At 55.9% G+C, this 27,919-nt stretch overlaps 1 protein-coding gene across 11 annotated transcripts in view; it reads left to right on the top strand.

Moving 5' to 3' along the window:
- The window catches only part of MYO18A (myosin XVIIIA), a 97,337-nt gene that overhangs the window by 54,323 nt on the left and 15,095 nt on the right, over nt 1–27,919 (top strand). For 9 of the 11 annotated variants that reach the window (XM_055326188.1, XM_055326185.1, XM_055326175.1 and 6 more), the window contains 28 exons: nt 176–320; nt 635–655; nt 2,538–2,714; nt 2,941–3,031; nt 3,303–3,495; nt 4,339–4,425; nt 6,328–6,469; nt 6,620–6,779; nt 7,780–7,966; nt 8,270–8,513; nt 11,425–11,534; nt 14,512–14,577; nt 17,648–17,776; nt 18,490–18,633; nt 19,012–19,101; nt 19,234–19,353; nt 19,554–19,665; nt 20,049–20,176; nt 20,465–20,619; nt 22,381–22,504; nt 22,600–22,800; nt 23,311–23,421; nt 23,944–24,048; nt 24,400–24,546; nt 24,943–25,056; nt 26,612–26,728; nt 26,899–26,982; nt 27,377–27,514. In XM_055326188.1, coding sequence (XP_055182163.1) covers nt 176–320; nt 635–655; nt 2,538–2,714; nt 2,941–3,031; nt 3,303–3,495; nt 4,339–4,425; nt 6,328–6,469; nt 6,620–6,779; nt 7,780–7,966; nt 8,270–8,513; nt 11,425–11,534; nt 14,512–14,577; nt 17,648–17,776; nt 18,490–18,633; nt 19,012–19,101; nt 19,234–19,353; nt 19,554–19,665; nt 20,049–20,176; nt 20,465–20,619; nt 22,381–22,504; nt 22,600–22,800; nt 23,311–23,421; nt 23,944–24,048; nt 24,400–24,546; nt 24,943–25,056; nt 26,612–26,728; nt 26,899–26,982; nt 27,377–27,514 — 3,642 coding nt within the window. Of the gene's footprint in view, nt 1–175; nt 321–634; nt 656–688; nt 1,922–2,537; nt 2,715–2,940; nt 3,032–3,302; nt 3,496–4,338; nt 4,426–6,327; nt 6,470–6,619; nt 6,780–7,779; nt 7,967–8,269; nt 8,514–11,424; nt 11,535–14,511; nt 14,578–17,647; nt 17,777–18,489; nt 18,634–19,011; nt 19,102–19,233; nt 19,354–19,553; nt 19,666–20,048; nt 20,177–20,464; nt 20,620–22,380; nt 22,505–22,599; nt 22,801–23,310; nt 23,422–23,943; nt 24,049–24,399; nt 24,547–24,942; nt 25,057–26,611; nt 26,729–26,898; nt 26,983–27,376; nt 27,515–27,919 lie in introns of those variants that run through there. The other 2 variants (XM_055326137.1, XM_055326181.1) reach the window with 2 other exon arrangements.

The raw sequence follows: 27,919 nt of genomic DNA, 5'->3' as shown, positions 1-27,919 counted from the left end.
GGAGCAGAGGACACCTCCAGTGGCCTGGAGTGCCATGTGGGCGGAGCAGGACCTCAATTCCACCTGGATGGCTCTCCCTAGCCTTGCCCTTTCTGAGGGTTCAGCAGCATGGGGTTATGCTGAGAGGGACTGCCCCTCAGAGATGTGGTCTCAGCATGCCTGTCTGTCCGTACAGCCTGAGGAGAAGCAGAAGGCAGCTCAGCAGTTCAGTAAGCTCCAGACCGCCATGAAGGTGTTGGGCATCTCCCCAGATGAACAGAAAGCCTGCTGGCTCATCCTGGCTGCCATCTACCACTTAGGGGCTGCAGGTGCCACCAAAGGTAACCCACCGTGAGTCCCAACAGCCTGGCTTATCTCCTGGGAGAGCTTGTGGAGGCCCTGCCACTCTGTCCTCACCCAGCACAGCTCTGTTATCAGACACCCCTCTGTTGCTTGTGCCTCTTCCCCATCCCCCACATCAGAGCAGAAGGCTCCAAGCACGCAGAGGAGCATCTCTACCACTGGACCTGGATGGCAGTGATGCAGAGCATTACGAAGAACAAGGGGGCGGTGGTTCAGAGGCTGAGGGGATAAAGGGTTCTAACTCAGAGCAGTCCTCCTGAAATAACTCTTCTTCTTATTCCCTTCCTGACAGAGGCCCCTGAGGAGCAAGCGGGTAACTGACCTCAGCCCCTCCCTGGGGTATAGAGGCCACCTTGTCCCATCTTGGTGCTGGGGCTCTCTCTCTGGGGAATGGACTTGTTCTGCCATAATGGAGGGGACTGGCCTGGGAGAAGCTCCTGGTTGAGGGTGGAGAGGGGGTCAGCTGGCCATGAGGCTTCTCAGCATCCCAGGGATAGCTGCTTCGACTTGTTTTGCATCTTGGGATGCCCCCCCCCCACCATGGGGCTTAGATGGAGTGGGGGGGGGGCTTGCTTCTTGGGGCTTTCTGAGGCCAGTACCCCCCACCCCCAGTCTTGCTTTCTCTTGACCCGTTTGGTAGCAGGTGTCTCTTCCTCTTGCATGGTAAGGTGGAGACCACTAGGGGGCAGCAGGCACCGTGGTAACAAAGGGGCTGCAGCTTCAGCACTTGCACTGGGGGCTTGTGAATGGCTAGAGCTTGGTGTGGCTGGAAGAGCACTGCTGCCTTCCCCTGAGATGACGTTGGTGGGCGGGCACTTCGAGCACCTCTTCACCCCTTTCTCCCCTTTCTCAGAGGGATGCTGACTCTGAACAGCACCTTGGGCTTTGGCTTCCTCCTCCTCTGGGACGTGAGGGGCCCCAGACAGCTTAGCAGGAGGGAGAAAGGAACTGGTGGGTGGGTGGGTGCCTGGAGGAACAGACGGTTAGGTGTCAGGTTCCTTAAAATCCCAGCAGGTGGCATCCCTGCCAAAGAGGAAGCAGGCTCCAAGCTAAAGAAGTTGTCTCCAGACTGTGTAGGTGGGCAGGCGGGTAGGCGTGTTGGCTGTGTCTTGAGGAAGTTCTTTCACTCTGAGGAGGTGACAAGAGCAGGTTTCCTCTAACCCTGTCCCAGCACTGACCGCAGGCAGACAGCTCTGGGTGGTCAACACATGGACCTGGTTGAGCAAGGTCTGTTACCTCCTCAGAGCTTCCAATATTTTCCAGAGGATATGTGTACATGTGCACATGTGTGTGCATGCATGTATAGTGTCTTCATAGGTCTTTGTGTGTGTGTGTGTGTATGTCAGTGTGATTACATCCATAAACATACTCCTTTGAGATTGTGTGCTTGTGCTTGTGTGTATTTTTGAGTCTGTGAGAGAATGTGGCTCCATTCTTTCGCCCGCTCATCCTCACAAACCCCCACCCCCTACAGTCCCTTCCCGTGGGCCTGGCAGTTTCAGTTGATGACTGTTTGCTAACACACTGTTTTTCTTTGCATGCTGCATGCTGGTCCTTTGCCTTACAGAAGCTGCTGAAGGTAAAACCTTGTTTCTTGTTAGCTCTCCCTAATTGCTGTGATTAGACACATGTTGGCTGAGGCACGTCTGTCTGCGTGGGCTGTTCCCTTTCCCCTGAGGCTTTTTCCACGTTCCCTGCTGCTGGGCCATGGGTGGGTGTTCGTGGTCTCCCTTGGCAGACACCTGGAGGTAAGGGAGAGGGCCCTCATGTATTCATGGAGAGGGAGGCACTAGGATTCTCTTGTGATGTGTCCCCCATGGGCACAGTGGTTCTCATGCTCATCCCAGGTGGGCTTGCACCTCCTCTGACTATCTTTCCCCAAGTTGGGACTCCTGAGGCTAAGCCCTCTAACAGGGCTGTTCCAAGCTGCCTGGGTGCCCTCCGGTGGCAGCACTGTGGCATTCCCCCCTCTTTTAGGACCTGTTCATTCTCTCCAACCGCAGGGGACCCCGGAAGTGCTGGCAGCTCCTGGCTGTCCCTGTTTTGCCTAAAGCCCTTCTGGCATCATCAGGACTATTTTTAACTCAAGATGTTCACTCCCTAGTCCTTGGCCATGGGAGCCAAAGGGCAGAGCGGTCATCAAACAGACTAAGGAGAAAGACCCAAGATGCCAGGTCCTTTTCTCTACCCCATAGCTGGGCGCAAGCAGTTTGCCCGCCACGAGTGGGCCCAGAAGGCCGCATACCTGTTGGGCTGCAGCCTGGAAGAGTTGTCCTCAGCCATTTTCAAGCATCAGCACAAGGGTTGCACCCTGCAGCGCTCCACCTCCTTCCGCCAGGGCCCTGAGGAGAGCAGCCTGGGAGATGGCACAGGTACACTGAGCCCCTTGGCTGGTGGCTGTGATTGGGAGACCTCACCCAGGGCTCATTGCTCTCTTCTCTGGTTTGGGGAGACTCTTGGAGTGAATAAATACTTCTTTCAGAGGGCGAGGCCGAGCCCCAGTGCCCCATGCTGACTTGACTCTGGGTGGCTAGAGAGCATACCCTGTGGGGATCCCCAGGGTGGGCAAGAGGTAGAGCTGAGGCTCTTGCCCCACAGGCCCCAAACTGAGTGCGCTGGAGTGCTTAGAGGGAATGGCGTCTGGCCTCTACAGTGAGCTCTTCACCCTTCTCGTCTCCCTGGTGAACAGGTAAGTGCCCGGCAGGACCCAGGAGCTGATCAGCTTCCTGCCTTGACAAAGGTGGAGTTGATGCCTCTCAGCTGGTGTGATTGCTGAGGCAGAGCTGTTCTCCACCAGCAGAGGGCTCACTGTCCTTGCGGGCGAGGAGCAGCACAGCCTCCCCACCAGGGTCCTGGGCGCCTGGGCCGGGATGGAGATTTGGCTTGTGGCAGAACAGGGCTGCCCGGGCGCCACGGGCAGACCAGTGGGGCCAGCTCTGACCCAGGCTCTCCCTGTGAAGGGCTCTCAAGTCCAGCCAGCACTCACTCTGCTCTATGATGATTGTGGACACTCCGGGCTTCCAGAACCCTGAACAGGGTGGGTCGGCCCGCGGAGCCTCCTTTGAGGAGCTGTGCCACAACTACGCCCAGGACCGGCTGCAGAGACTCTTCCACGAGCGCACCTTTGTGCAGGAGTTAGAAAGATACAAGGAGGTAGCACTTGACCTTGCCTCTGCCTGCCTACCCCCCAGCCCCTGCCCCCAGCCTCAGCTTCCTGGCACCCACAGGGAGGACTTCTGGGGAGTGGGAAGGCTCCAGCTTCCTGGCTGGTGGCTCCCTTCCCCACTTCTGCTGTTTGTCATTTCTGTTTCCCCATGCTCTCCAGACTAGTAGTCTTGTCCTGCCCCAGGCTATATTCTTACTTTGCAGAGAGTTTGCTCTCCAAGGAGCTGCAGATGCATTCATGGCCACTGAGAGCCCCTCCTTGCCCACCCTCAAGGCACCCACGTAGGCCCCGAATTGCCACCATGCAGTTCCGGCCTCCATGTGTGTCAGGCCTGGCCTCTGCTGGCCTCCCCCTGGCTCCTGACCTGTTACAATGCTGACTGATTATGTAGGGCTCCTTTGTAAAAGGGTGTCTCAGATGGGACAAGATCTAGAAATCCTACTTCATGTGCAGGTGAGATGAATGAACTGGGGAGGATATTTATCCTGGAGAGAAGATTCAGGAAGGAAACAGCTATCTTCAAATGTTTCAAGGATGATTGTGTGAAATCGAGAGTAGACTTATTTGGTGTAGTCTCATCACCTGGCCCAAGTAACAGTACTATGTGACTTTAGCTCAGTATTCAAGAAGGTGAAACAAATTTTAGCTGTCCCAAAATGCCATGTGGTGCCTTAGGAGGTTGTGAACACTTGTCAGTGGGGCTGCTGGAAGGGAGATCCTGAGAGGGATGGAAGGTTAGACTTGCTGACCCGGCACCCCCTCCTGGCCTTCACGTAGGGCTGCACCCCTCAAGTGGCCTGTGCTCATCACCACTCACCCTTCCCTCCTAGGAGAACATTGAGCTGGCGTTTGACGACTTGGAGCCAACCACGGATGATTCTGTGGCAGCTGTGGACCAAGCCTCCCATCAGTCCCTGGTAGGAATTCCAGCCAGGGCCCGGGCTCTCCTTTTCTCCCCTTGTCTGGGCCTTTCCCTCGGTGGAGCCCTCACCGTGCTGCTGCTCTCGCTGCTCTGGCCAGGAAGTGGCACTTCCTTCTGCCCTGGTACAGTGAGAGCCTTAGCCCCAGGGTGTCTGACCAGGTTGGGGAGACATACCTGCTCCTACACGGGCCCTGTCCTGTGACTGGCTGAGCCTTGTGTATGTCTGCCAGGAGCCCTGGTGTTTCCTCCTCCTGGGCCACAAGGGCTGGGCTGGGCCCCGAGGACATAGTAATCCCTCCCGCTGTCCCCAAGAGACTGATGCTGCTGAGCAGAGTTGGCAAGGAGTCTGTGCAAATAGGGAATCCACACCTAGCTCTGAATGTGAGCCCTGGCACCTCAACCTTAGGAACAGGCTTTGTCACACTTTGGACTTGTATCTCGGGCAATTTGCTGCCTGGGGGCCAGGCTGGCCTGATGAGCACTTGGCATTTAGTGATCATCCTCAGAGAAGTTGCATAAGGTTCTTCTGGCATATTTGCCCTCTTCTGCTTTGAGCCCTGCCACCCCTCCTCCTGTGGGCAGCTGGGGTGGGGGGCAGGGAGACTGTCCCTCTGGGACAGCATTTAAAGTGCACAACTTCTGTGTCTCCCCTGGGAAGCTGGCTTCTTTTCCCTGACACCTGGGTCTCCGTGCCAGCCTCCTGGAGAGCCTTTGCCATTCCCAAGAGGTGTGGGGAAGACAGTGCATGTGGCTTAGGAGGGGGGGCATGTCAGATAGTGTCCGGATGGGACTTGGCTATCCCTCCCCTTTGCTCTCCTTATCTGATAGTTCTTGGCCCCTCTGGGGACAGGGGCCCCTCAGTGCTGAGCCTGCTGCTCACTGTCCAATGGCTGCACTGCCCAGTCACGGCAGGTAGCTGTAGCCACTCTGAGACCTTAGCTGCCACCAGTTCTTGGCCACCTTCTGCTTCTTCCTGGTCATCACACTAACTCCCCTGGGCAGCCGTGGGGTGGGTGGAGATGCAAGAAGCGGGGTTCAAAGAGAGGGAAGATGGCACTTTTCTTACTTCTCTTGCCTCCCACTCCTGAAAGGCCAGGCAAGCATGGGGTGTGGAGAAGATTCTGTCCTTCTTGCTCAAGGAAGACTTGGAAATTCTTTGGAAAAGGCACCTTGAGACCAGATGCAACCACAGGCCTCATTTGTGTGATCCACACAGGGTGTTAGAAATCAGAATTTTGTGTTTCCACCTTCTCTTGAAAAGCTGGAGCGTTTACCAATACTAGGCCAGTGTTCTTCCAGGAAAGCAGCTGGCCACCAACTGGTGGCTCTTCCCTTTAGATGGGGACAGGTGTGATTCAGTCACCTTGGCTCCACCTATTATTATTTATATCTATTAAATCACCAGCCTTACATTTTGACCTTTGAGTTTCTGACCCTGCAGGGATTCCACCTGCAGGGCTCGAAGCCATTTCTGGCTCCCCACTGTCAGGGGGACCAGGATTAACCCCATAGCCATTGCTGGTTGAGAGCTTCCTTTGGACCATGCACCCTGCCCCAGGCCTTCCAGACTTCATCTCCTTTAATCTGCCTGGGATGTGATGCCCAGAGAGTGAGGGCAATGTGGGTTCACCCAAGGCCCTGCTGACTTCCAAGAGGATGAGGATGGCTAACAAGAGCCCTTCAGGCTTTGGTGGTTTTGGACTCAATTCCTAGGAAATAGATTTTGCTGTGGGCTTTTCTCTCTAGTCTTTTTCTCCTTGCTGCCCAGCTGCTCCACAGGCTGTCAGCCGTGAGTGGCATGGGCTGTAGTGCATGTGCCTATGTGTAGCATATTTATAGTGTGTGGTTGGGCCAGGGGTTCCAAGTGACATGGTGACATTTCTTCACTTCTCCATAGGTCCGCTCGCTGGCACGCACCGATGAGGCAAGGGGCCTACTATGGCTATTGGAAGAGGAGGCACTAGTGCCAGGGGCCACTGAGGATGCCCTCCTGGAGCGCCTTTTCTCCTACTATGGCCCTCAGGAAGGTGACAAAAAAGGTGAGTCATACCCCTGGAGGGCTCTTTTGCTTCCTCTCCTGAGGACCCACTTATGTGGGTCTAGATGGTACTGCCTAGAAAGCCCAAAGTGCCTGGGCTTTTTCTGGGCCTGTGCCCTGATGATCTGAACCTTACTTCTCCCACCCTCAGGCCAAAGCCCCCTCCTACGCAGCAGCAAACCACACCATTTTCTCCTGGGCCACAGTCACGGCACCAACTGGGTTGAGTACAATGTATCTGGCTGGCTGAGCTACACCAAACAGAACCCGGCCACCCAGAATGCCCCCCGGCTCCTGCAGGACTCCCAGAAGTAAGAACACCACTCACTCTGCCATGTCCAATCCCCAGGGCCGGTTTTGGGCTTCCTGGTCTCAGAGGCCCCTCGCCAGCAGGCTTGATAGCCTCTGGTTCCTGAGAGGTGACAGCCAAGCCCAGTTTGGTCTTGAGGGCCTGGGGGCAGCCTCCTGGAGTAGAAGTGGGATGGATATGGTTGGAGGCACCTTGAAATTGGATATGGTTATCCAATTATGGATATGGTTGGAGGCACCTTGAAATTTGAATAGCACTTCCACATTCTTCACAGAAGGCAAGAGTAGCAAAAAACAAAAAGCAAAACTTTAAAAAATGGGGCACCTGATTGGTTTAGTGGGAATAATGTGCAACTCTTGATCTCCAGGTCATGAGTTTGAGCCCCACATTCGGTATAGAGATTACTTTTAAAAAATAATAAGAATTAACAAATAATAATAATAATAAGAAGAAGATACAAATAAAAAACTTAAAAGAAGGCAAGAGTAGCTTTAGAAACCTGTCAGTCACATAAGGCCTGTCATCCGTTTATTTATTTAGCAGATAATTATTGGGCATCTACTCTTTTAGATGCCTGGCAGATGGCAGTGAATAAAAGAAAACTCTCTGCCCAACTGGGGGCAAGAGGAGAGGCAGAGAACAACCAGTAAATATCATACACAGATTATATGGCGTGGTAGAGTGTTGGGCTCTAATCCCTCCTGCCACACTGGACCTCTGCCCTCCCCAGTGATGACCAAGAGCAGATCACTCTGCCGTGTTCAATCCCTGCCTACTCTAGACCTCTGTCCTGTCCCCCACTAGTTTTCTCTTCTTCCCATTCAAAGATTTCCCTCCAGTTTCTCTCCAGGATGTGGGACATGCAGCCCCAGGCCAGATAATCCAGGCCTCCAGCCATGGCAATATGGGGATTTTGGGGGTGTCCCAGAAACTGGGAAGACACCCTCTGCTACTCTCTCAAAATTACTTCTTCTCCTCCTCTGCCCTTCCACCTCTGATAGGAAAATCATTAGCAACCTGTTTCTGGGCCGGGCAGGCGGCACCACAGTGCTGTCAGGCTCCATCGCAGGCTTGGAGGGTGGCTCACAGCTGGCGCTGCGCCGGGCCACCAGCATGCGGAAGACCTTCACCATGGGCATGGCGGCTGTCAAGAAGAAGTCACTGTGCATCCAAATTAAGCTGCAGGTGGTGAGTGTGCCTGCCCAGGCCCTAGGGCCCTCTCGGGGCTTCTCTGGCTGCTTTGGGCACACCCTACTGACCCAGTACCCACTCAGCATCCCACTCTCACATGTGATTGCTGCTGGTGGGTCCTCTTTTCAGAGACCACTCAGGCCTAGTGAGGGTGGCTTTGTCCAGGCTTGGCATGTCTTGGCCAGTGGCAGGACACCTGCCATCCTGGGAGGAGCCAAGTGGCTGCCACTGGTCCCGGCTCTCCTGGACACTGGCCGGGCCATCAGAACCCACTGAGGCGCATCTCTTTCCCTTTGGCAGGACGCCCTCATTGACACCATCAAGAAGTCAAAGCTGCACTTCGTGCACTGCTTCCTGCCCGTAGCAGAGGGCTGGGCCGGGGAACCCCGGTCTGCATCCTCCCGCCGAGTCAGCAGCAGCAGTGAGCTGGACCTGCCCTCAGGAGACCACTGTGAGGCTGGGCTCCTGCAGCTGGACGTGCCCCTACTGCGTGCCCAGCTCCGTGGCTCTCGCCTGCTTGATGCCATGCGCATGTACCGCCAAGGTGGGGCCTCCTTCCCACTCAATTCCTGCTTCTGTTTTCTCGGGCTGTTCCTGCCCCTCTCTACCTTCTAAGTGGGACCCATGGGGCTAGAGGGGTACTACTCCCTGTTTCTGGACTGGCTCTAGATCTCTTTTCTGCTCTGGTACCTGCTCTGGTGGTGGTTTTCCAGCCCAGTCTGGTCCTCTCTTTTTTCCTTCCCACCTAGGACTCCCTTCTTCCCCCTCTCCCTTCGGCATCCAGTCCTCTTCATCCCCTCCTTGCCCTGCCCCCGTTCACACAACTCCCCCTCCCCTGTTCCCTGCTCTGCTCTGGCCTGGCCGTGGCAGCAGACCCATGCCCATATAGAGCCATCTGTTCAGTGGTGCTAACTACCTCTGAGAGCAGCCAGGTGGTGGGGCCATACCCCTGAATGAGAGATGAGGTGCTAAATCTTTCTGAGGTACTTAAATTTCCCAAGAAAGGTCAGACAGATCCTTTTTATAGACCCATCTGGAGGAGGGATTGGAAAGGGTGAGAGTCATAGCACAGCTGACCCTTGACCAACATGGCTTTGAACTGTGTGGGTCCACTTACATGTGGACTTTTTGTAATACACTCTGATAAACGTATTTTCTCTTCTTTCTGACTTCCTTAATAACATTTGCCTTCCTCGAGCTTTACTGTAATGATACAGTATGTACTCCATGTAACACACAACAATGTGTTAACCCACTGTTATGTCCAGTTAACCATATGTTATTAGTCATTAAGTTTTGGGGGGAGTTAAATTTACATTTGGATTTTCAACTGCACAGGGGGCCAGCACCCTTAACTCATGTCATGCTGTTCAAGGATCAACTGTAGTTAACATTATTAGAGCAGTTATGGTGTACCAGGCACTGTTCTGAACTCACCATACAATGTCACTCACTTAATGCTCACAACAGCCTCATGAGGTATTGATACTATGACCATCCCCAGATGAGGAGACTGAGGCTCAGGGTGGTTAAGTAGCTTGCCCAAGGTCACACAGCTCACGAGTGGCAGAGCAAGATGGGACCCAGGCAGACCAGCTTCTGAGTTCGTGCCTCTCAAGTAGGGGGTTCGTTTGCCTGAGAAGTTATGGGCTGCCAGATTTCTGCCCTTTTTTCCTTTGATAGGAGAGCCAGCAGGGTCCCACCCACCCATAGCCAGGTCCCTTTGAGGCATCCCCATAGACACCATCACTTTTCCTTAGCAGCCAAAGCCACAAAGCAGGCTCCCTGCCCTGCTCCAAATAAATCATCGATCTGTCCCCACGTCTTGATATGGAGTTGGTGTTTATTATTTCAAAACCAGATTGTTACCGCTCTGAACCAAAATCAATGTGCTTTACTCAAACAAGCAGATCGATGAGGCCAGCAGCAGCAGGCCCCCCTCCCCTGGCCCAGCCCCCAGCCACCATCGATAGCGCTGATGATTAATTAAGATGCCAGGCGTCCAGACCTGCTATTCTGGCCCATCAATTTAATTGCAATTCAGATACAATCAATAGCTCACTTTGTCTTGGCCCCTCAGCGGCCCCCGCCTCCTGTTTCAATTATCGGGCACATGCATCAGCCTCATCTCCCAGTTGGAGGGTTTCCCGGAGCTCATGAAGCTGGCATAGCGTAGCAGGCCCCCGACAGGCTCTCTAGAGCCCGGGTTTGGAGTCCAGTTCTGCCTCTGGTGGCAACCCTGTGACCTTGAGTCAGCCAGTTGGGCCACTGCTTTGGCCTCGGTTCCTATGCCTGGGAGATGAGTTGTATCTGGCCTAAGACCCCTTTTCAGTTTGAAATTCTGTGACTGTGTCCTCTACCATGGGCTCAGGGTGACCTACCAGCCTCCATCCCGACCTCGCTCCGAGCCAGAAGCCGTCTGACCACTTGCCCTGGCCTCAAGCCTAAACAGTAGGGACGTCTCTGCTAGAGGTAACGCTCCGCAGGGAAAGAGAATCTAGAATTCTTTTGCTCATGCAGCCTGGGGCTCAAGGTCAGGATGGGAGCCGGAAGGGCCACCCTTTTTGTATCCTGTTTCCGGGGACTGAAGAAAGGAAGGGAGCATTTTATTGAACACCCACCATGTGAGCCAAATGTGCTTTCTACATATTTTCTCATTCAAACCGCAGGACTATCATACAAGATAAGTGGTAGGTCCCCCATTTAAAGATGAGGAAACCGAGGGGCACCTGGGTGGCTCAGTGGTTGAGCATCTGCATTCGGCTCAGGTCATGATCCCAGGGTCCTAGGATCAAGCCCCTCATTGGGCTCCCCACAGGGAGCCTGCTTCTCCCTCTGCCTATGTCTCTGCCTCTCTCTGTGTGTTTCTCATGAATAAATAAATAAAATCCTTTTTTAAAAATAAATAATAAAGATGAGGAAATTGAGAGTCCAGTGACTTGTCCAAAGTCACATGGTGCCATGAGCCAGGGCCAGGATTCTGACCCCAAGTGTGTGCCCTTTTCCTCTTGCTACGGTCTGTTACCCTATTTTCTTTTTCATTGTTAAGTCCTGAAGCCATCGTTCTCTCTGGGTTTAACAGAGTCATAGACACAGAGGCTAGAAAGCATCTTTCTTAGCCATAGTATTATCCCCAGGTGGTCAGCCGTCCTCTGTTCACACACCTCACTGACAAGGAGCTTGCTTCCTTCTAAAGGAACCTGTACCCATTGTAACCTTACAATCCCCCTGGAGGGCAGCCCTAAGTGTCCTACAGTCCTCTGTCCCACCCCCTGCCTCTTCCCTCTCCACCCTCCCTTCCCAGGCCTGCCCCACACTCAGGCTCTCCTCCCCCTGTAGCTTCTTCCCCTTTCAGGAACTGTCCCTGTGTGCAACCTGGGGCACCAGTGGCCATCTGGTGTGCCAGGAGCAGGCAAGGGGCCAACAGACGTGGCTCGGGGCTGCCCTCTCTCTAGGTTACCCAGACCACATGGTGTTTTCCGAGTTTCGTCGCCGCTTCGACATCCTGGCCCCACACCTGACCAAGAAGCATGGGCGCAACTACATTGTGATGGATGAAAGGCGGGTAGGTCTGGGCCCCAGAGCCCTACCAGACCCCCTTCCTTCTGCGCAGATCCCTCCAAGAAGCTACCCTCCCTCCCCTGGAGAGAGCTGGGCTGGCCCTTGCTCAGGCTCCTGGATTTGGCCACCCAGGGGCCAGGACAGGGACATGTAGTAGACCAGCTATGCCAGTGGGGAGAAGGCAGCCTGGGGCATGGCCCATAGGAATCAGAGAAGAGTCACCCCCTTTGGAGGCCAGAGTTGGGGTCTCTGCTCTATGGTCAGCCAGGATGCAGATAAGAACTAGTGTTTGGGGTGTTACCACTGGTAGCACCCGGGCCCTTCAGCCTTCACTTCTACATCAGGGACTCGGGTTCCTGCAGCAAGCAAACCTGTTCAGAGGTGGGGCAAGCATCCTTCCTAGGGGCAAGATTGATACAGCGCCAGGGTAAGCCGAAGGCTCCGGCCTCTTGTCAGCACAGGTTGGTGAACTCATGGCTTCAGAAACTCATGGCTGTAACCCCCAGAGGCAGCCCCTCAGAGAGCCAGAGGGCTCCTTGAGCAGAGGAAGCCTCCTTCACTGTTTTCTGGCCTCAGGCACCCAGCCTGACTCTGAAGGTATCTCAGACCTTAGGATGGCTTCCCCCAAAGGGAGAATGCTGTGCAAAATGGGGCAGAAAGCCCCTCTCCCCTTGCCCCCCAACTCACAGACCCACATTCACAGAGACCTCAAAAACTTCTCTCCATCCAGGACCTGCCAATGTACTGAGCAACCTTGGTGTGCGTGTAGATGAGCCACCCACAACCCCCTTCTCTCTCACCCCAGACCTTTATTCCAGCCTCCCACTCATGGCTGCACCCAGGACCTTGTCAGCCCTGGAAATGCTTCACCTGAGAAATCATAAATTCCAACATGGCCTTCTCTGACCACAGCCTCCTACCTGCGCACTTTACTTCTCTCCTCCTTTCAGGACACCTGCTCTTTGACTTTGTTGAGACCTCTCCTTTCTGTACCTCACTCCATTTTCTCTGCTGTGTCCATTCCCTTCTGACTTTCTTTTCTGCTCCACCTTGATGCCATGGTCCAGCCCTCTGGTCACTTGGCCTCCATGCCCCTCAGCTCTCCTGAGCCTCCCTATACCTGCCCACGTCCCCCACCCCCCACAGTGAAGGGCCAGCCTTCAGGTATCTGCACTCCTCAGTTTGGGGTTCCCAAGGGCTATGGAGGAAATTATACAACCAGGCAGACTGGAAGTCCTATGGGTTCATGGTCTCCAGGCTCAACTGCCCTTGATGTGTCCTGGCAAGGTTTTCATATGGCGCATCCTTCCCTGGCCCCTGTTCCAAGCTCCTTCCCTGCCATTCAGTTTTTCTCCTTGAATTCCCCCCTGCTGTACCTCCCCAGGTCATCTGCCCAACAGTTGACCTTGCTTCTGAATGGTAATAAAACTGAGGCTCTGCCTTCCTTCTCTGCCTTCTGTATGTTCTCTTCAGTTCTCTTCGGGTGCCTTCTTCCTCAGCCCTCCTGTCTGGGTGGGAGAGGCCTTCCTCCTGTGCTTTGGAATCCACTTCCTGTGGCTCCCTGGAGTCCTACTTCATCGGTGTTGCAGCCTCTACTCTGCTGCAGGCTCTCTTTTCTCTCAGGGGAGAAACATTCTGCAGATCCTGTGCTGGGAAAGGAGCCTCCCATCAACCCTCTCTCACATGGGACCCTTGTCTGTCTCTTGCCTGCCCCAACCTGTTCCTCCACCCTCTAGTGCCCAGATCCCTGCCCTAACACCCTGGGACTGATCTGTTGCCTGTTGCCCTCTGTGGTGCCCTTTACTGTGCTTCTTGGCTACATGTGGCTCCATTGACAACTCCATTTTTATGGAAACATTCTCTGCTCAGCTTCCTTGCTGCCACACCTGGCCATGCTCTTGTCCTGCTGAGCTTCCCTTCTTCCACCTGCCCCTGCAGGAAAGGTCTCTCTCTCCCTTCAGACACTGCCCTTGGCCATCTGTGCTTTCTATTCTACAGCCTCTTCCTGGGCAATCTCATTCACACCCGTCACTTCCATCACCACGTATGTATTGACGACTCTCATCAATACCTGTAGTCCAGGCCTCTCTCCTGAACCTCAGATGTATGTTTCTATCTGGCTGCTTTTTTCTGGACTTTTCCACCTACATGCCTTGTAACACCTCAAATTCAGCATGTTCAGACCAAACAGATTCCATTCCCTCCTAAACCTAGTCTCACTCTTCTGTTTCCTACCGTGGAGAGTGGCACCATTGTCTGTTTAGCTTCCTAAGTCAGAAACCTGGGTGTGTCCCTAGGTTCCTCCTTGTCACCCACCCTGCCTCTGCATACCTGCAGATGCAAGGTTCTATCTCTTCATATTGGCATTTCCGCCTCTTTCTTCCCTTTGGGTCAGGCTCCAGCCTTCTCTCCTGTGAACGCCTTCAGTAGCCGCCTGAGGGGGCCTCCATCCAGTCTCCATATAGGCGCCACCCCTTTTGGCTACTGCCCACCTTTCTAGCAGTACCTTAACCACCCCAAACCCTTTACTCCCAAGCTGCCTGGTTTCCTCAATATATTCCCTTGTCTCGTGTTTCCATGCCTTTGCTTGTGCTTGTCCCTCTGCCTGAAATGCCCTCTCCCTTACTTTGCCTAATTCTTCCTTAGAACCAAAAACTCAGCACAAACAACACCTCCCATCCTCCAGGACACCTTCCGTGATCTCTTGTCTGACTTAGGTGCCATCTCCTTTGTATATTTCACTAATTCACTTGCCTCTCTCGCCAACAAGATAACTTACTGCCCTCATAGTCATCTTTACGTCCCCAGAATCTAACCTAGTGCCTGACGCAGTGGAAGCCCACCCGAGAGCACTTGTTGAATAAGTAATGGACTGCCTCAGTAGAGGCTGGGGAGGGACTCCTGCCTAGGCAAAGCCCTGCATAGAGACGGGGGTGGGGGGAGCAGCCCCTGGCCTTCCTGACAGAGGCCTCTCTCTGCAGGCAGTGGAGGAGCTGCTGGAGTCCTTGGATCTGGAGAAGAGCAGCTGCTGCATGGGCCTGAGCCGGGTGAGCAGTCCCAGCCGGGTGAGGGTGGCCGGGCCCAGCACCCACTCTGGTCACCCTTGTCCAAACGGCTGGCCCTCCCCTTCTGCAGCAAACCTGACTTCCCACCCTCTGAAGGAATGACTCGTTCAGGAGTCCTCTGTAACGTCGTAACCTCTGTAACGTCGTCGGGGAGAAGGAGTGGGTTGGAAGGTGGCCCTGAACTTGGCCTGAGTCCTGGTGTGGGGAGCGGGGAGGACGAGACAGCAGGGAGGAGAGCTGGACAAAGCAGGAAGGCAGTAGGCAGAGTGCTCCAGAGGTCCCCCAAGGGCTACCAGGGTCCCAGCAGAGCAAGCAGGATGCAGCGAGGCTGTGCCGCCGCCACCTGCCCACAAGTCCAATTCCTCACCTGAATGGAACGTGGTGTATGAGCAGGCACGCCCGGCCCCGGGTGCCAGTGTGCCGCATCACTCTGCACCAATGGGTCAGGCGAGCGTCCCTCCCACGGGCAGGAGCCCTGCTCGCCATTCTCTCCTGAGACTGGGAGGCTTGACAGGTGGCGTCCACGTATGTGCTCCAAGGGCTGTGCTGGGAGGGAGGCCATGTGGAAGCCAGGGAGGGGTTCTAAGCCTGTCTACCTGTCAGCAGGGACGGAGGGAACTGTGGGTGCCAGGGCTTCATGGAGATGCTCGCAAAGAAGGCTTGGTGTTGCTTGTCCACTCTTTTCTGTCTGTTCTGTATCCTGAGTCACCAGCCTGGCCCTTCTCTTTCCCATCCCCTGGCTGTATCTTTGTCTCTGCTGCTTTTCCCTTTTCCTTGTGGCCCTGGCAGTTCCTGCTGGTATCTAGTCCTTGGTTTCTGGCTCTGTCATTTTCTGTTTCTTTCCTTGTTCTCTGGGTCTTCTGTGGCCTCACTCTTTCTGTTTATTTTTCTGGCTTTGGTCTCTTGCTGTATCTGACTCAACCTCTCCCCATCCCCAACTATCTGTCTGCTCAGGGGCTGCCAGCCGAAATTCCTCCCTGGGAAACCCGCAGCCAAAGTTTCACTTCAGCCTCTCCGGCTCCTGGGCGGGCTCCTGCCCCTCCAGCAGGCTGGGCTGCTGCTGGCTGGCACTGGGGTGGCACCTCCTCCAAGGCATGTCCTGGTCAGGAGAGGGCCTGTACAGGCTGGTCCTCTTCCCAGCTGCAGCTCAGACCCTTTGCTTCATCCCAGGTGCTTGGCCGAGGCAGGCGAGCCCCAGGGCCCATTCACACTCAGAAATTAGAGGCAAAGTTGGATGTTTTCTCACATCTGATTTTGGGAGAGAAATTTCAGGGCTTCTAGGCTGTGGTTGGATGGCTGGTGAGCAAAGATTCTGCATATTTGTGGCATTGCTTCAAGGAGGGGGTCGCTGTCTGAGCCCACAGAACTCTGGGGGTTTCAGGCAGGGTGTTAGAGGATCTTGAGAGCCTCCTGATTCTGTTTGTAAAATTGTATGGATGGGTATGCTGGGGAAGAGAGGTCCTGAGCTTTCACCTAATACTCAAAAGGAGTATTACCCCCACTCACCCCCACTAATGCATAGCTGCACAAGAGAGGTCTCAGGCTCCCTGCCCCAGTCCCTAGGCCATCTAGGGACCACTCTCCATCCCCTAGGCCACCTCCCTTCTGCCCTAGTTAGACAGCTGTGTGTGCTGACCACTAGCACCTATGTCTACCTTCAAGAAGAAGGAAAAGGTGCTGTTCCAAGGGTATCTCCATCCCAGTCCCCACTTAGATAGCAAAGCAGAGTTCCTGGGGTGGGGTTGGGGGGGGGTCCAAGAGAATGTGCTGGGGCAAGAGGTTTTGGGACTATGAGTTATTGTCACCTGGGGGAGATGGAGCAGTCCTGGGGGGACTCAGATATTCCCCACCCCTGGAGGAATCTCAGGCTCATGCATTGTGAGATATTGAGGCTCGGGTTGGGCTTGAGGCCCATGGGAGAACCCAGGCACTCAGTGCCAGTGTGGGATCTGAGGAAGTGTTGCTGAGGACTGGAGCTGGCTTTCTCCTAGGCCATCCCCAGGGAACTAGGTTTCTGTGGAGTCGCCAGAGGCAAAGCTTTCTCAGCAGAAAGTGTAGGCCCTCTCCCCACTTCTTCCCTGAAGGGAGCCTTAGGGATACTGTACGTGTTGGTTCTGAGTGTTTCCCACGGAGTTCACATCTTCTCTCTGCCCCACAGAAGGGAACTTTCTGTGTCCTGGGCAAGGTGGAGGTGGGCATATACCTAGGTATCCCTTTGCCCTCTGTGAGGATCCTGGAGTCTTCTCATCTGTAAATTCCCCCCTCTTCTTCCCTTAGCAGGGAAAACTTTACCCAGTCCCAGTTTGGAGCACCAAAGAGAGAGGGGAAATGCTGGATGTGGGGGCGCCCAGCTGGTTCCTCTCCCATCTGCCCTCCAGCCCCCAAACCTGTAGGACAGGTCTCTTGATTGGGCCAACCCCCACCCATCCCCTGGCTTTTTCATGAGCTGAAACCTGGGTGTGTGTGTGGGGGCGGGATGCTGGCAAATGAAAGAGGAGGCTGTCTAAAGAGGAGACTGAGTGCGGAGGGAGCCCCATCCTTTCTCTGTGCACGGCTTCTAGACCTTTCTCTCCTTACACAATTTCACCACATCCACTCCACCTGACCCAAGCAGCTGGCCCCTGTGTTTGGGTGCTCCAGTGGGCTGTGGGCATGGGGGCACAGATAGTGCTGCTGGCCGTCCTCGGGGAAGAAACCGCCCTAGATATTGCCGAGGGGTGTCCTGTCCCCATTTGACTGTAGCTGCTGTATTTCCTTCTTGTCCCAGATACCTTCCCTTTGACTTCCTTCTCCTTTTATCTCTCTTTGAAGTTAGATTTCCCACCTTACTCCTCCTCTCCCAAAAACCCTCCCCAGCCACCAGCCTAGCCCTCCCCTCTCAGCCTTCCTGGGGCCTCTCCTTGCTCCCTCCCTCCTCCCTTGTTTCCTTGGATTTTCAAGTTCTTCCCAGGGCCACCTCCCAAGCTGGCTAGTTTCCTGTGCCAGCTGCTTGTTTCTCTGCTGGGCTCCCCTCAGCACATCTCCTGCCTTCATCAGGACTGCCTCTCCACAGGTGTTCTTCCGGGCCGGCACATTGGCCCGGCTAGAGGAGCAGCGGGATGAACAAACCAGCAGGAACCTAACCCTGTTCCAGGCAGCCTGCAGAGGCTACCTGGCCCGCCAGCACTTCAAGAAGAAAAAGGTGCTGTTCCAGGGGTATCTCCATCCCAGTCCCCAGCCTAGATGGCAGAGCAGAGTTCCTGGGGTGGGGGTGGGGGGCAGTCCAAGGGAACATGCTGGGGCAGGAGGCTTTGGGACTATGAGTTATTGTCACCTGGGGGAGAAGCAGGATCTTCCTGGGGCCACCATGCCCTGAGCCAGGGCGGGGAAGTGTTCTGAGCTCCTTGGTGCCTACGAGTGTGCTGGAATACCTAGCAGTGGGGCCATGGGACCTGGGCCTGGGGCGGGGATGGGGGGCAGCGCCTAGGCAAAGGTGGGCTCTGGATCATAGGCTGCTCCATGAAGATTAAGGAGCTGTGTCAGCGACTCCTTTTCTTATTAGCAAGTCCATAAAACAGCCAGCACCGCCGCCTCTTGTGTTTCAGCAAGATTAGGTTTTATAGCACATCTAGGCCAGGGTGCTGGAAATAATCAGGCAGCAAATAAAGCAGATGAAATTATTCCTAATGACGGCAGAGCGGTTAGTGCCCAGTGCAGTGCTCCCAGGGCCAGGCCCTCTGCCGCCCGCTCTCTGAGGGATGGGAGAAGCTGGAAGCGAGGGGTGGCACAGGGAATGTTTGAACTATGGGTTAGGTTGCCAGAGAAGCAGCCTGGCCTTTGTGCTGGGGGAGGCGGGGCCAGGGGCAGGGCTTAGGACTGAGAGCCCTGCTGTGCACCACCCTCACCCCAATCTAGATCCAGGACCTGGCCATTCGCTGTGTGCAGAAGAACATCAAAAAGAACAAAGGGGTGAAGGACTGGGCCTGGTGGAAACTCTTTACCACCGTGCGGCCCCTCATCGAGGTACAGCTGTCTGAGGAGCAGATCCGGAGCAAAGACGTACGTAACAGCTCCAGAAGGGCCACATCAATGGAAAAGGATGAGTTCCTCTATGTGGGCAAAATTCTTGCCAGCTCGTCTTGGGCTCCCAAGTGTTCTTCATTTATAGCTCAGAGAGCCTTGAATGATGCCCATCAAACAGAAGGCTTCCCTGTGGGGTGCTGGCCAAGCTCCTGGGTAGCCTCTCAGTCTAAAATCTCAGGCATCCCCAGCATCTAGGGAAGGGTCTCGGGATAGGAGCCCCTGGGAGGCAGTGGCTTCCTATCCCCTGTGTCCTGGCCTGAGCTTCCCCAGCTTCATTCACCCACAATGGTGGAGATTCCAGGCCCCAGCCTCTCAGAGCCTCCAGTTCACTTTGTCCTCTTAACGGCACCCTAGGAGGAGATCCAGCAGCTGCGGAGCAAGCTTGAGAAGGTGGAGAAGGAGCGGAACGAGCTTCGCCTCAGCAATGACCGGCTGGAAACCCGGGTGAGTGACTCCCCGCACCAGGCTGACTGGCCCACCTGTGCAAAGTGCCAGGCCCAGGAGGTCCCCTGGGGGTTCCAGCTGAGTAAGGCAGGAATTTCAACTGGTGGCGACTCCCTCCCCCACCAACCCCAGATCTCAGAGCTGACATCGGAGCTGACTGATGAACGTAACACGGGAGAGTCCGCCTCCCAGCTGCTGGACGCAGAGGCCGCGGAGAGGCTCCGAGCTGAGAAGGAGATGAAAGAGCTGCAGGTGAGGGCAGGGCCAGGGTGGAGACAGCCGTGCTGGTGACCACCACGCTCCAGTGTCCATCTGCTGCCCCCCAAGGACAGATGGCCCTGCACCCCTGTCCACCTGGGGTAAGCACGCGCCCAGGGTCTGCGTGGCTCAGGGCCATGGTGGATACTGAGCAAGGGAGAGGGATGGTAACCTCATAAGCCTCCCTCCTGCAGACCCAGTACGATGCACTGAAGAAGCAGATGGAGGTGATGGAGATGGAAGTGATGGAGGCCCGCCTCATCCGGGCAGCTGAGATCAACGGGGAGGTGGACGATGATGACACAGGTGGGTTTGAGGCCAGAGGTGCTCGGCCTCCCCACCCTGGGCAGCCACACCCCTGGCCTGGACCTGTCTCTCTTCTGTAGGCTGGCAGAAGGCTATAGTGACAGAAATAGATGAGAAAGTAGAGGTGGCAGTGAATGCAGGGGGTTATCGTGGAGAGCCATGACAGCCGTGATAAGGACACGGTCTGGGAGCCAGGGTGTGATGGTCCCCGGGGAGAAGATAGCACACATAGCCATGCACCCTCTCTAGTCCTTTCCTGGCTTGGGAGGAAGCCATCATTCCAGAGACCTTTCTGTGTCCCTTCTCTGGCTGTCTCCCCCTGCTGCCCCTTCTCAGAAGCCCTCAGCAGCTTAGCCATCCCTTGTCTTCCCCCGACCCTCCAGGTGGTGAGTGGCGCCTGAAGTACGAGCGAGCCATGCGGGAGGTGGACTTCACCAAGAAGCGGCTCCAGCAGGAGTTTGAAGACAAGCTGGAGGTGGAGCAGCAGAACAAGAGGCAGCTGGAGAGGCGGGTGAGGCTGGTGAAAGGAGGGAGGCCTATGCCCGGGAGAGGCTTGCTGCCGTGAAGGGCCAGGCGAGCCCTGGGAGCACTGGGGTAGGGTTGATGCCTTAGCCTCTCACTGGGGATGCCCAAGGGCAAAGCATTGTTAGAGAGGTGTGGTTCCCTGGATGTCCCCGACTTCCATCCCTCAACCCTGGATCTCTCCCTCGCTAACCACCCCCTCCTTCTCCTCATCTTCTCCCCCCATACTTCCTGGCCCCTCATTGGCTGCTGGTTCTGTACCACATCTCGGCCCTAGCTTGGGGACCTGCAGGCAGACATCGATGAGAGCCAGCGGGCCCTGCAGCAGCTCAAGAAGAAGTGCCAGCGGCTAACGGCAGAGCTGCAGGACACCAAGCTGCACCTGGAGGGCCAGCAGGTCCGCAACCACGAGCTGGAGAAGAAGCAGAGGAGGTGGGTGGATCCCCTGCCCTGGACACAGAAGACTTCCTAGCACAACCCCAAACAAGGCTCCCTGCCTCCCCCGCCAGGGAAGAGAGAAGCAAAGAGGGCTTGAATTTGGCCAGGGGCCTTGCCTGCATGGCCTGTTGTCCCAGAATGTGAACAGGTCTCACCCCTGACCTCTGAGGAGCACTCTGGCCACACCCCCTCCGAAGGCCTGCTCATGCCTCTGCTCTTGGACATGCTCCCCACAGTGTGTGCCCATCACCCCTGCCTGGGCCCAATGAGGATGAGCTTCAACCAAGCCCTGTGCAGAAAGCACCTGTGCCCCTGCCCCTTGCCCCCTGCCCCCATATCTTGCTTGCCTCAGCCACACAAACACACTCTCCTGACTAATGTTGTTGAACTACTGTGCCACTTCCATCTCATTATGGTAATGACATGGGGAGGGGGGGGAAGCAGCCCTCACAGGATCAGATCCAATCTAAATTAATTTCCCTGGCTGGGGATGGGAATGGGCTGCCTTTATTAGCAACACCGGGGAACCCACACACCCTGGGAACAGCAGGGTGCCCCAGGGAGTGGGAAGAGCTCCTGGTTCCTCTCTGCAGGGGAGGGCTTCTCAGCAGAGGTCCCAGGTGCCTTCGTGAAGGGACAGCCCCACCCCTGAGGGTGAGCAGGGCAGAGCTGAGTCCTTCCGGTGACCCTGGGCCTCCTTGGTACTCTGCTGTCCTGCCAGCTGGGTGCCACTTGAAGAAGGTGAGGGGAGACGGCTATGCCTCTCCACCACCCTACTTCTTGTCTTTACCCCCATCCTCCCTTTCACATAGAGGGGGGCACCCTTAGTGGGACCCCTCTCTCAAGCCCCCCCAACCCATGGCAGTGCCAGCCTGGCCTAGTTACCATCTCACTACATTCCCTGCTGGGCAACTTATTGAGTTTCATTTCTGCTGCCCAGAGTTTCCTTCCCTTTTTTTTGATGTGGGATTGCGTTGGGGGGAGCCTTCCAATTTTCCAACATGAACCTTATTAGTTATTCAAAAAAGATGTTAAGAGGCATTTCAGCAATTTGCTCCTTATTTAGAGTCACTGGACCAGGGAAATAGGCTGGGAGGTAGAGGAGCCAAGGAAGAGGCCCCGACCATGGCTGTGGACCATGCACCTGCCGATGCACACTGCCAGCTGGGCACAGTGGGACTGCTGGCTTCTGGCCTGGTTGATGGGGCGGCGGGAAGGGGTCCTGGTGGTGACACGGGTATTGCTGGGGCACATGGGCCTGCCCGGGGGCTGGCACCCAGAGGTGGGGGCTGGAGCCAGCTGCTTATCTGGAGTTGCCAAATTGAACTGTGGAAAGTGAGTTAGATGAGGCAGGACATCCATTTCTGCATATTCCAGTGCCCTCTCTGCCCTCACCCTGGTCCTACATTCTTTGATCTTTTGAAATGAAAAAACTGAGGAGAGCCTGTCTACCTGTTCCCTGAAAGCAGTCTGCAGGTCCCTCCTAGGCTCACCTGGTATAAGGGTTCCTTAGACCCACTCAGTGAGATGCCCCCTCCCCATCCTAGACCAGGTTGCCAGCAGGGCCTCAATGGCCTGGGATCCTGGATATCCCCCACTTCTGGGCTATCCCTCACTTCTGGGCTGTGTGAGTCCCCCTCTGCTTGCGTCCTGTCCCTGTCCATGGCCCTGCTTTCTGGCAGCCTCTGGGTGCTGGAAACCCAGACTCTTCCCTCCCCTGACGGAGTCATCTTGGTGGTCCTGGCTCCCTCATAGGTTTGACAGCGAGCTCTCACAGGCGCATGAGGAGGCCCAACGGGAGAAGCTGCAGCGGGAGAAGCTGCAGCGGGAGAAGGACACGCTCCTTGCTGAGGCCTTCAGCCTGAAGCAGCAACTGGAAGTGCGTGAGCCACCCACCACCCATGCCCCATCCTCCTCACGGGCAACAGCTGGTCCCAAACCAACATGGGACCAACATCTTTTCTTTTACTCCAGGAAAAAGACATGGACATTGCCGGATTCACCCAGAAGGTTGTCTCGCTGGAGGCTGAGCTCCAGGACATTTCTTCCCAAGAGTCTAAGGATGAGGCCTCTCTAGCCAAGGTCAAGAAACAGCTTCGAGACCTGGAGGCCAAAGTCAAGGATCAGGAAGAGGAGCTGGATGAGCAGGCGGGGACCATTCAGATGCTGGAGCAGGTGCCACAGGGTCTGGCCAAGGGAGGGCACCACTGTCCCCACAGCTAACCTGGGGGTAGCCAGAGAAGGGCATATTCCCACATGCAGTCGTGTTGAGTGAGCACCTGATCTGTGCCAGCCCCAGTGTGAAAATAATTAAGCTTTCATGCAGCTTCCACAAAAACAAACCTCGACTGAGCTCTAGTGGTGAGGGGCTCAGGACACGTGGCAGCCAGAAGGCCACGAGCCTACCGAGCCTGCAACTGAGCCACCATGTCAATTCAGAGAGCTAGTGCCTAAAGGGCAAATGGAAAGTCTGCAGAACTGTCCCCATGTCTGGCAGCCTTCTCTGGGCCTGTGTCAAACATCTAGTGAGGGAATTTGGCTTCTCTGGAGGAGCTGGCTGCCACAAGCAAGGCAGAGCTCTTCTCTGCTCCTGAGCCTAGGGAGAACTGGCCATCAGGGTCCAGTGGGCAGGGGTCAGGGTGCCGCTGAGAAAGGAACCCAGTCCATACTCCCAACCACCTCCAGGCCAAGCTACGTCTGGAGATGGAGATGGAGAGGATGAGGCAGACCCATTCCAAGGAGGTGGAAAGTCGGGATGAGGAGGTGGAGGAGGCTCGGCAGTCATGTCAGAAGAAGGTAGGGCAGTGGGCACTTAGCATGTCCAGTACAAACCCTGGTTCCCTCATCACAGCTTTAAAGTAAGGGCTTTTCTGTTGCCCTACCTTAGTTACATGATCCATCCATCCATCCATTGCCATTCTGGACCAACAACCTCTGCTCAAGCTCCTGCCATTGACTGGGATGTGTGCTTTCAGGGACTCTAGAGAAAGCTCAGTCCTCTGAGGAATGAATACTCCCTGCTTTCTGTGCAGTCAGCTGGGCCAGCCCAGCGGGGCCTGCCCATTCTCCCACGAAGCTCTAGGTCTTGCTTGGGGCTGCTGTGCATGGCCTACAATACCTGTTCTCCCTCCCAGGCTGCTTTGAAACCCTGGGAACTTTGAATTCAGTCTGACCCCTCTGGGTCACCCAGGCTCAGCCTGCCCCCAGTTTGCCCAGGGTGGTGGTGGCAGGTGGGGGGATGGGATCCCCCAGGGAAGGGGACCAGCTGGCACCAGGCATTGAAGGGACTGATGGGCCTCTATTCCCACGGCACTCCAGTTGAAACAAATGGAAGTGCAGCTTGAGGAGGAGTATGAGGATAAGCAGAAGGTGCTGCGAGAGAAGCGGGAACTGGAAAGCAAACTCACCACGCTGAGTGAACAGGTGAGAAGAGCCTGCTGGTGGGGCCTGGCCTATGGGGCCTGGCCCACGGCCCATGCCATTCGGCCTTTGAGAGGGGAATCTCAGCGATGCAAAGCTGGGCCCATGAGTGGGGTCTGGGGGTGGGGGGCAGGCTCTGTAGAGCCCACCATCCTCACATGTAGAATGGGGGGTGTCACCACACATGGCACACCAGGCTTTTCTCACTGGCTGGCATGATGACCCCGGCACTTCCTCTGTTATTGCTTGTCAGGGGACCCTGTGGATGAGGGCAAGGGTGAGCCACAGGCTTGGGGAAGATAGGAAGAGGCTGTGCAGTAGAGCCCAGAGCCCCACCTTCTGCTGTCCATCCAGGTGAGCCAGCGGGACCTGGAGTCTGAGAAGCGGCTCCGGAAAGACCTGAAGCGTACCAAGGCCCTGCTGGCAGACGCCCAGATCATGCTGGATCACCTGAAGAACAATGCACCCAGCAAGAGGGAGATCGCCCAGCTGAAGAACCAGGTATCTTTCCAGAGAGGAAGTCATCAGCTCCAAGGGCTACAAAGCTTATTTTTTCAGTGCTTTCTCTCCCTGCCTCCTCCTCTCAGGGATTCTGGAGTCCTTGAGAAGGAAGGTAACGGGGGAGGGGGAGAAGCCACTCATAGCCAGCAGATTCCTAGGATCTGTGCATGCTGTACAGCCTGAATGCCAAGCCCCAGGATGGTGGGGATGGGTCCCTGCATCTGCCAACCCTGCCACAGGAGATGCCTGCATACATCACAGCAGGCCACAGCCCCCGGGGTCTGAAGTGACCAGAGCACCTGGGCTCCCTCTCCCCTGTGAGCCCCCTGTCTGGCCCTCCCACCCCCAGGGACTGGCTGACGCCCCTCCCTGGGGTGGGGGTGGCTCTGTGCCCAGCTGGAGGAGTCAGAGTTCACCTGTGCAGCAGCCGTGAAAGCACGGAAAGCAATGGAGGTGGAGATGGAAGACCTGCACCTGCAGATTGATGACATTGCCAAAGCCAAGACAGCGGTGAGGAGCTGGGGTGTGCAGGTCGGGGCTTGGTGGGCCAAGGGAGGATAGAGCCGAGGGAGGATAGAGCCATGACTGTAGCTCCCATCCCCCCAGATATGGGCCCTTCCCTGGTCCACTCCCTTCAGGACAGGGCTTTTTTGGCAGGGAGAGCAGGCCACCCCTCCTTGGCCTCTCCCCACCCAGAGCAGAAGCATAGGATGGGGGGCAAGGTGGAAGAGGGAGCCAGCAAGAGCCTGGCTCCCTATTTAACCACCTGCCTGTGGGAGCTTGGCCACAGGCCCTGACACCATAAATAAAGGCAGCTAATATGGCTGAGGGATGTAAACAGGTGCCTAGAGATTAGCCGAAGCACCGATAAGAGAATGGGATGGCTCCAGTTCCCTCCCCTTCCCCTGGCTAGCCCACTGACAAGCCCAAGCGGCAGCTAATTAGACCTTTTATTTAATGCTTCCCTTTTAATTCCCTACCTCTCCCACAGCCCATCCATTGGCCCAGAATTCATTACTGGGATGCAGACACCAGTACCTCCTTGGGCAGGGGAAGTGGGGGTGGGGGGTGGGGGTGGGGAGTGAGGCTGGGCTTGGCTCCGGGCTCTGTGGCCCCCCCAGTCGGTCACCTGTCTGTGGAGAGATGCCAATCTCACAGGCCTGATTTATCCCTGTGACATTTGTGCTCCTCAGCAGTTTTCAGGTGAGTAACTCAAATTCTTTAATTGTGTTAAAAAAGGCTGTTATAAAATTACCATTTTATTTAAATCCGAGTTAATAAATTTCTTGGCGGAGGCTTCCCCAGCTCCCCACAGCCCGGTAACAAGATGGATGGGGACGAGAAGGAGCCAACACAGTCATTTTGGTTTGGAATTACAGGCTAATAGATTCATTCATTTCCTGAAGCTGCTGTTGGCTGTCTCCTCCCCTCCCCCCAGGAGAGAACTGACTGGGGGGCCCAGTGGCCAGACAGCAGGCTGTCCCGTGGGAGATGAGAATCCAAGCCAAGAGAGCCTTGCACATTCGAGGGGTCCTTCCCCAAGGCCTAAAGGGGGCAGAGTGCGTGCAGGTTGGGCCTAGATTGCTGGTGCCAGGATGACAGGTCATTTGTTCTGGGTAGACCTTTTTTTTTTTTCTTAATATTTTATTCATTTATTCATGAGAGACACAGAGAGAGAGAGGCAGAGACACAGGCAGAGGCAGAAGCAGGCTCCATGCAGGGTCCAACCTGGGTCTCCAGGTTCACGCCCTGGCGGAAGGCGGCGCTAAACCGCTGAGCCACCCGGGCTGCTCTGTTCTGGGTAGACCTTTTCTGCCTTCTCATTAGCCTTCAAAGAGCTGCCAGGAAGCAGCTGTCATTTAGCCCAGGGTCTGCCTATGCTGCAAAGACAGCTTTCCCTCAGCTCCCTGTGCACCTCCGGTCTGGACCCCACTCTAGTGGCTGGGCCTGGCTCCGACATCACCCCCTTCCCATTGGAGGTGGCGTGGGGAGGTTCAGATTTGCCACCTCGTGCCATCAGGCGCTTGAGGCCTGATGCCCTTTGCTCTGTCTTGCCTCCGTCCAGCTGGAGGAGCAGCTGAGCCGTCTTCAGCGTGAGAAGAATGAGATCCAAAGCCGGCTGGAAGAGGATCAGGAGGACATGAATGAGCTGATGAAGAAGCACAAGGCAGCTGTGGCTCAGGTGCTCCTCCACACCCCGCTGTCCCTGTGGTCCTCCTCACAGGCCCCCACACGCCACTTCTTTTGGGAGTGGCAAGCCTCTGTGCCCCGGCACAGCACTCGGTGTGCAGTGTGGCAGGCTGGGGTTTGTGTTCGTGGTGGATCCTGCTGCAGCGCTCACTCCTTCCCCAGGCCTCACGGGACTTAGCGCAGATGAATGATCTCCAGGCTCAGCTAGAAGAAGCCAATAAGGAGAAGCAAGAGCTGCAGGAGAAGGTGGGGACCAGGGTCTTCCGTGGTAGAAAGAGGGTGCGGGCCCACTGTATGTGGGAATGAACCCCCAAGCTCATGGGATAGTAGGCGCCCCCCTCAGTCATTAGTAATCCAGAGCAGCATCAAAGCTGTGAAGGCCTAGGCTTTGAGCCATATCACCATAGTAGACATTTTGGCTTCAGCTGCCTCATTTCACATTTCTATTCCCTCTCTGGTCCTTGGCTTTTACCTTTCTCTACAAAGGGCAAAATCTGTGCCAGCATCAGAGCACAGGTGGGGAATGCCTCTGGCTCGGGGCCCCATCCTTCCACCTCCCCTGTGCATCCCTGCTCCCTCAGCCTTCCGGTCATCTGCCCCCTCCCTCCTGGGCTCAGTTCTTTCTTTTCCTGGCCCCCAGCTCCAAGCCCTCCAGAGCCAAGTGGAGTTCCTGGAGCAGTCCATGGTGGACAAGTCCCTGGTGAGCAGGCAGGAAGCTAAGATCCGGGAGCTGGAGACCCGCCTGGAGTTCGAAAGGACCCAAGTGAAGAGGCTGGAGGTGGGCACACACTTGTCCTGGTCCACAGCCGAGAGCAGGGCAGAGCTGCCCTGGCAGCTGGAGCTGCGCATGCTCAGCAGCACCGGGCAGGCCCTGGCCACTCCTCGGAGGCCCCTGCCAAGCTGCCAGGCCAGCTGACGGGGGCGGGTGCCTCCCCCGCCCCTGCCCGCCCCGCCTGCTCTCTGGGCACCGTGGAGCCTGCCTGCTTTACATTCTGTTTCCGTGCTTGCTTTCTGCCAAGGGACCAGAGCAGCTTAGCTTTTTGTCTTCATATTTTCCTCCACCATGGGCTCCCCCCGCCGGTCCCCTCACTCGCTCTCTGGCAGGGTCATAAATATGCAGCGGATGGCGCCACTTCTGTGAGGGCTGAAGTCTGTTCTCTCATCTCACTGCTCGCTCGCTGAC

This window comes from Nyctereutes procyonoides, unplaced genomic scaffold, assembly GCF_905146905.1.
Source record: "Nyctereutes procyonoides isolate TBG_1078 unplaced genomic scaffold, NYPRO_anot_genome, whole genome shotgun sequence".
Taxonomy (NCBI): Eukaryota; Metazoa; Chordata; class Mammalia; order Carnivora; family Canidae; genus Nyctereutes; species Nyctereutes procyonoides.
Note: the sequence above shows the minus strand (reverse complement) of the source record. Positions and strands in the feature narration are given on the sequence as shown.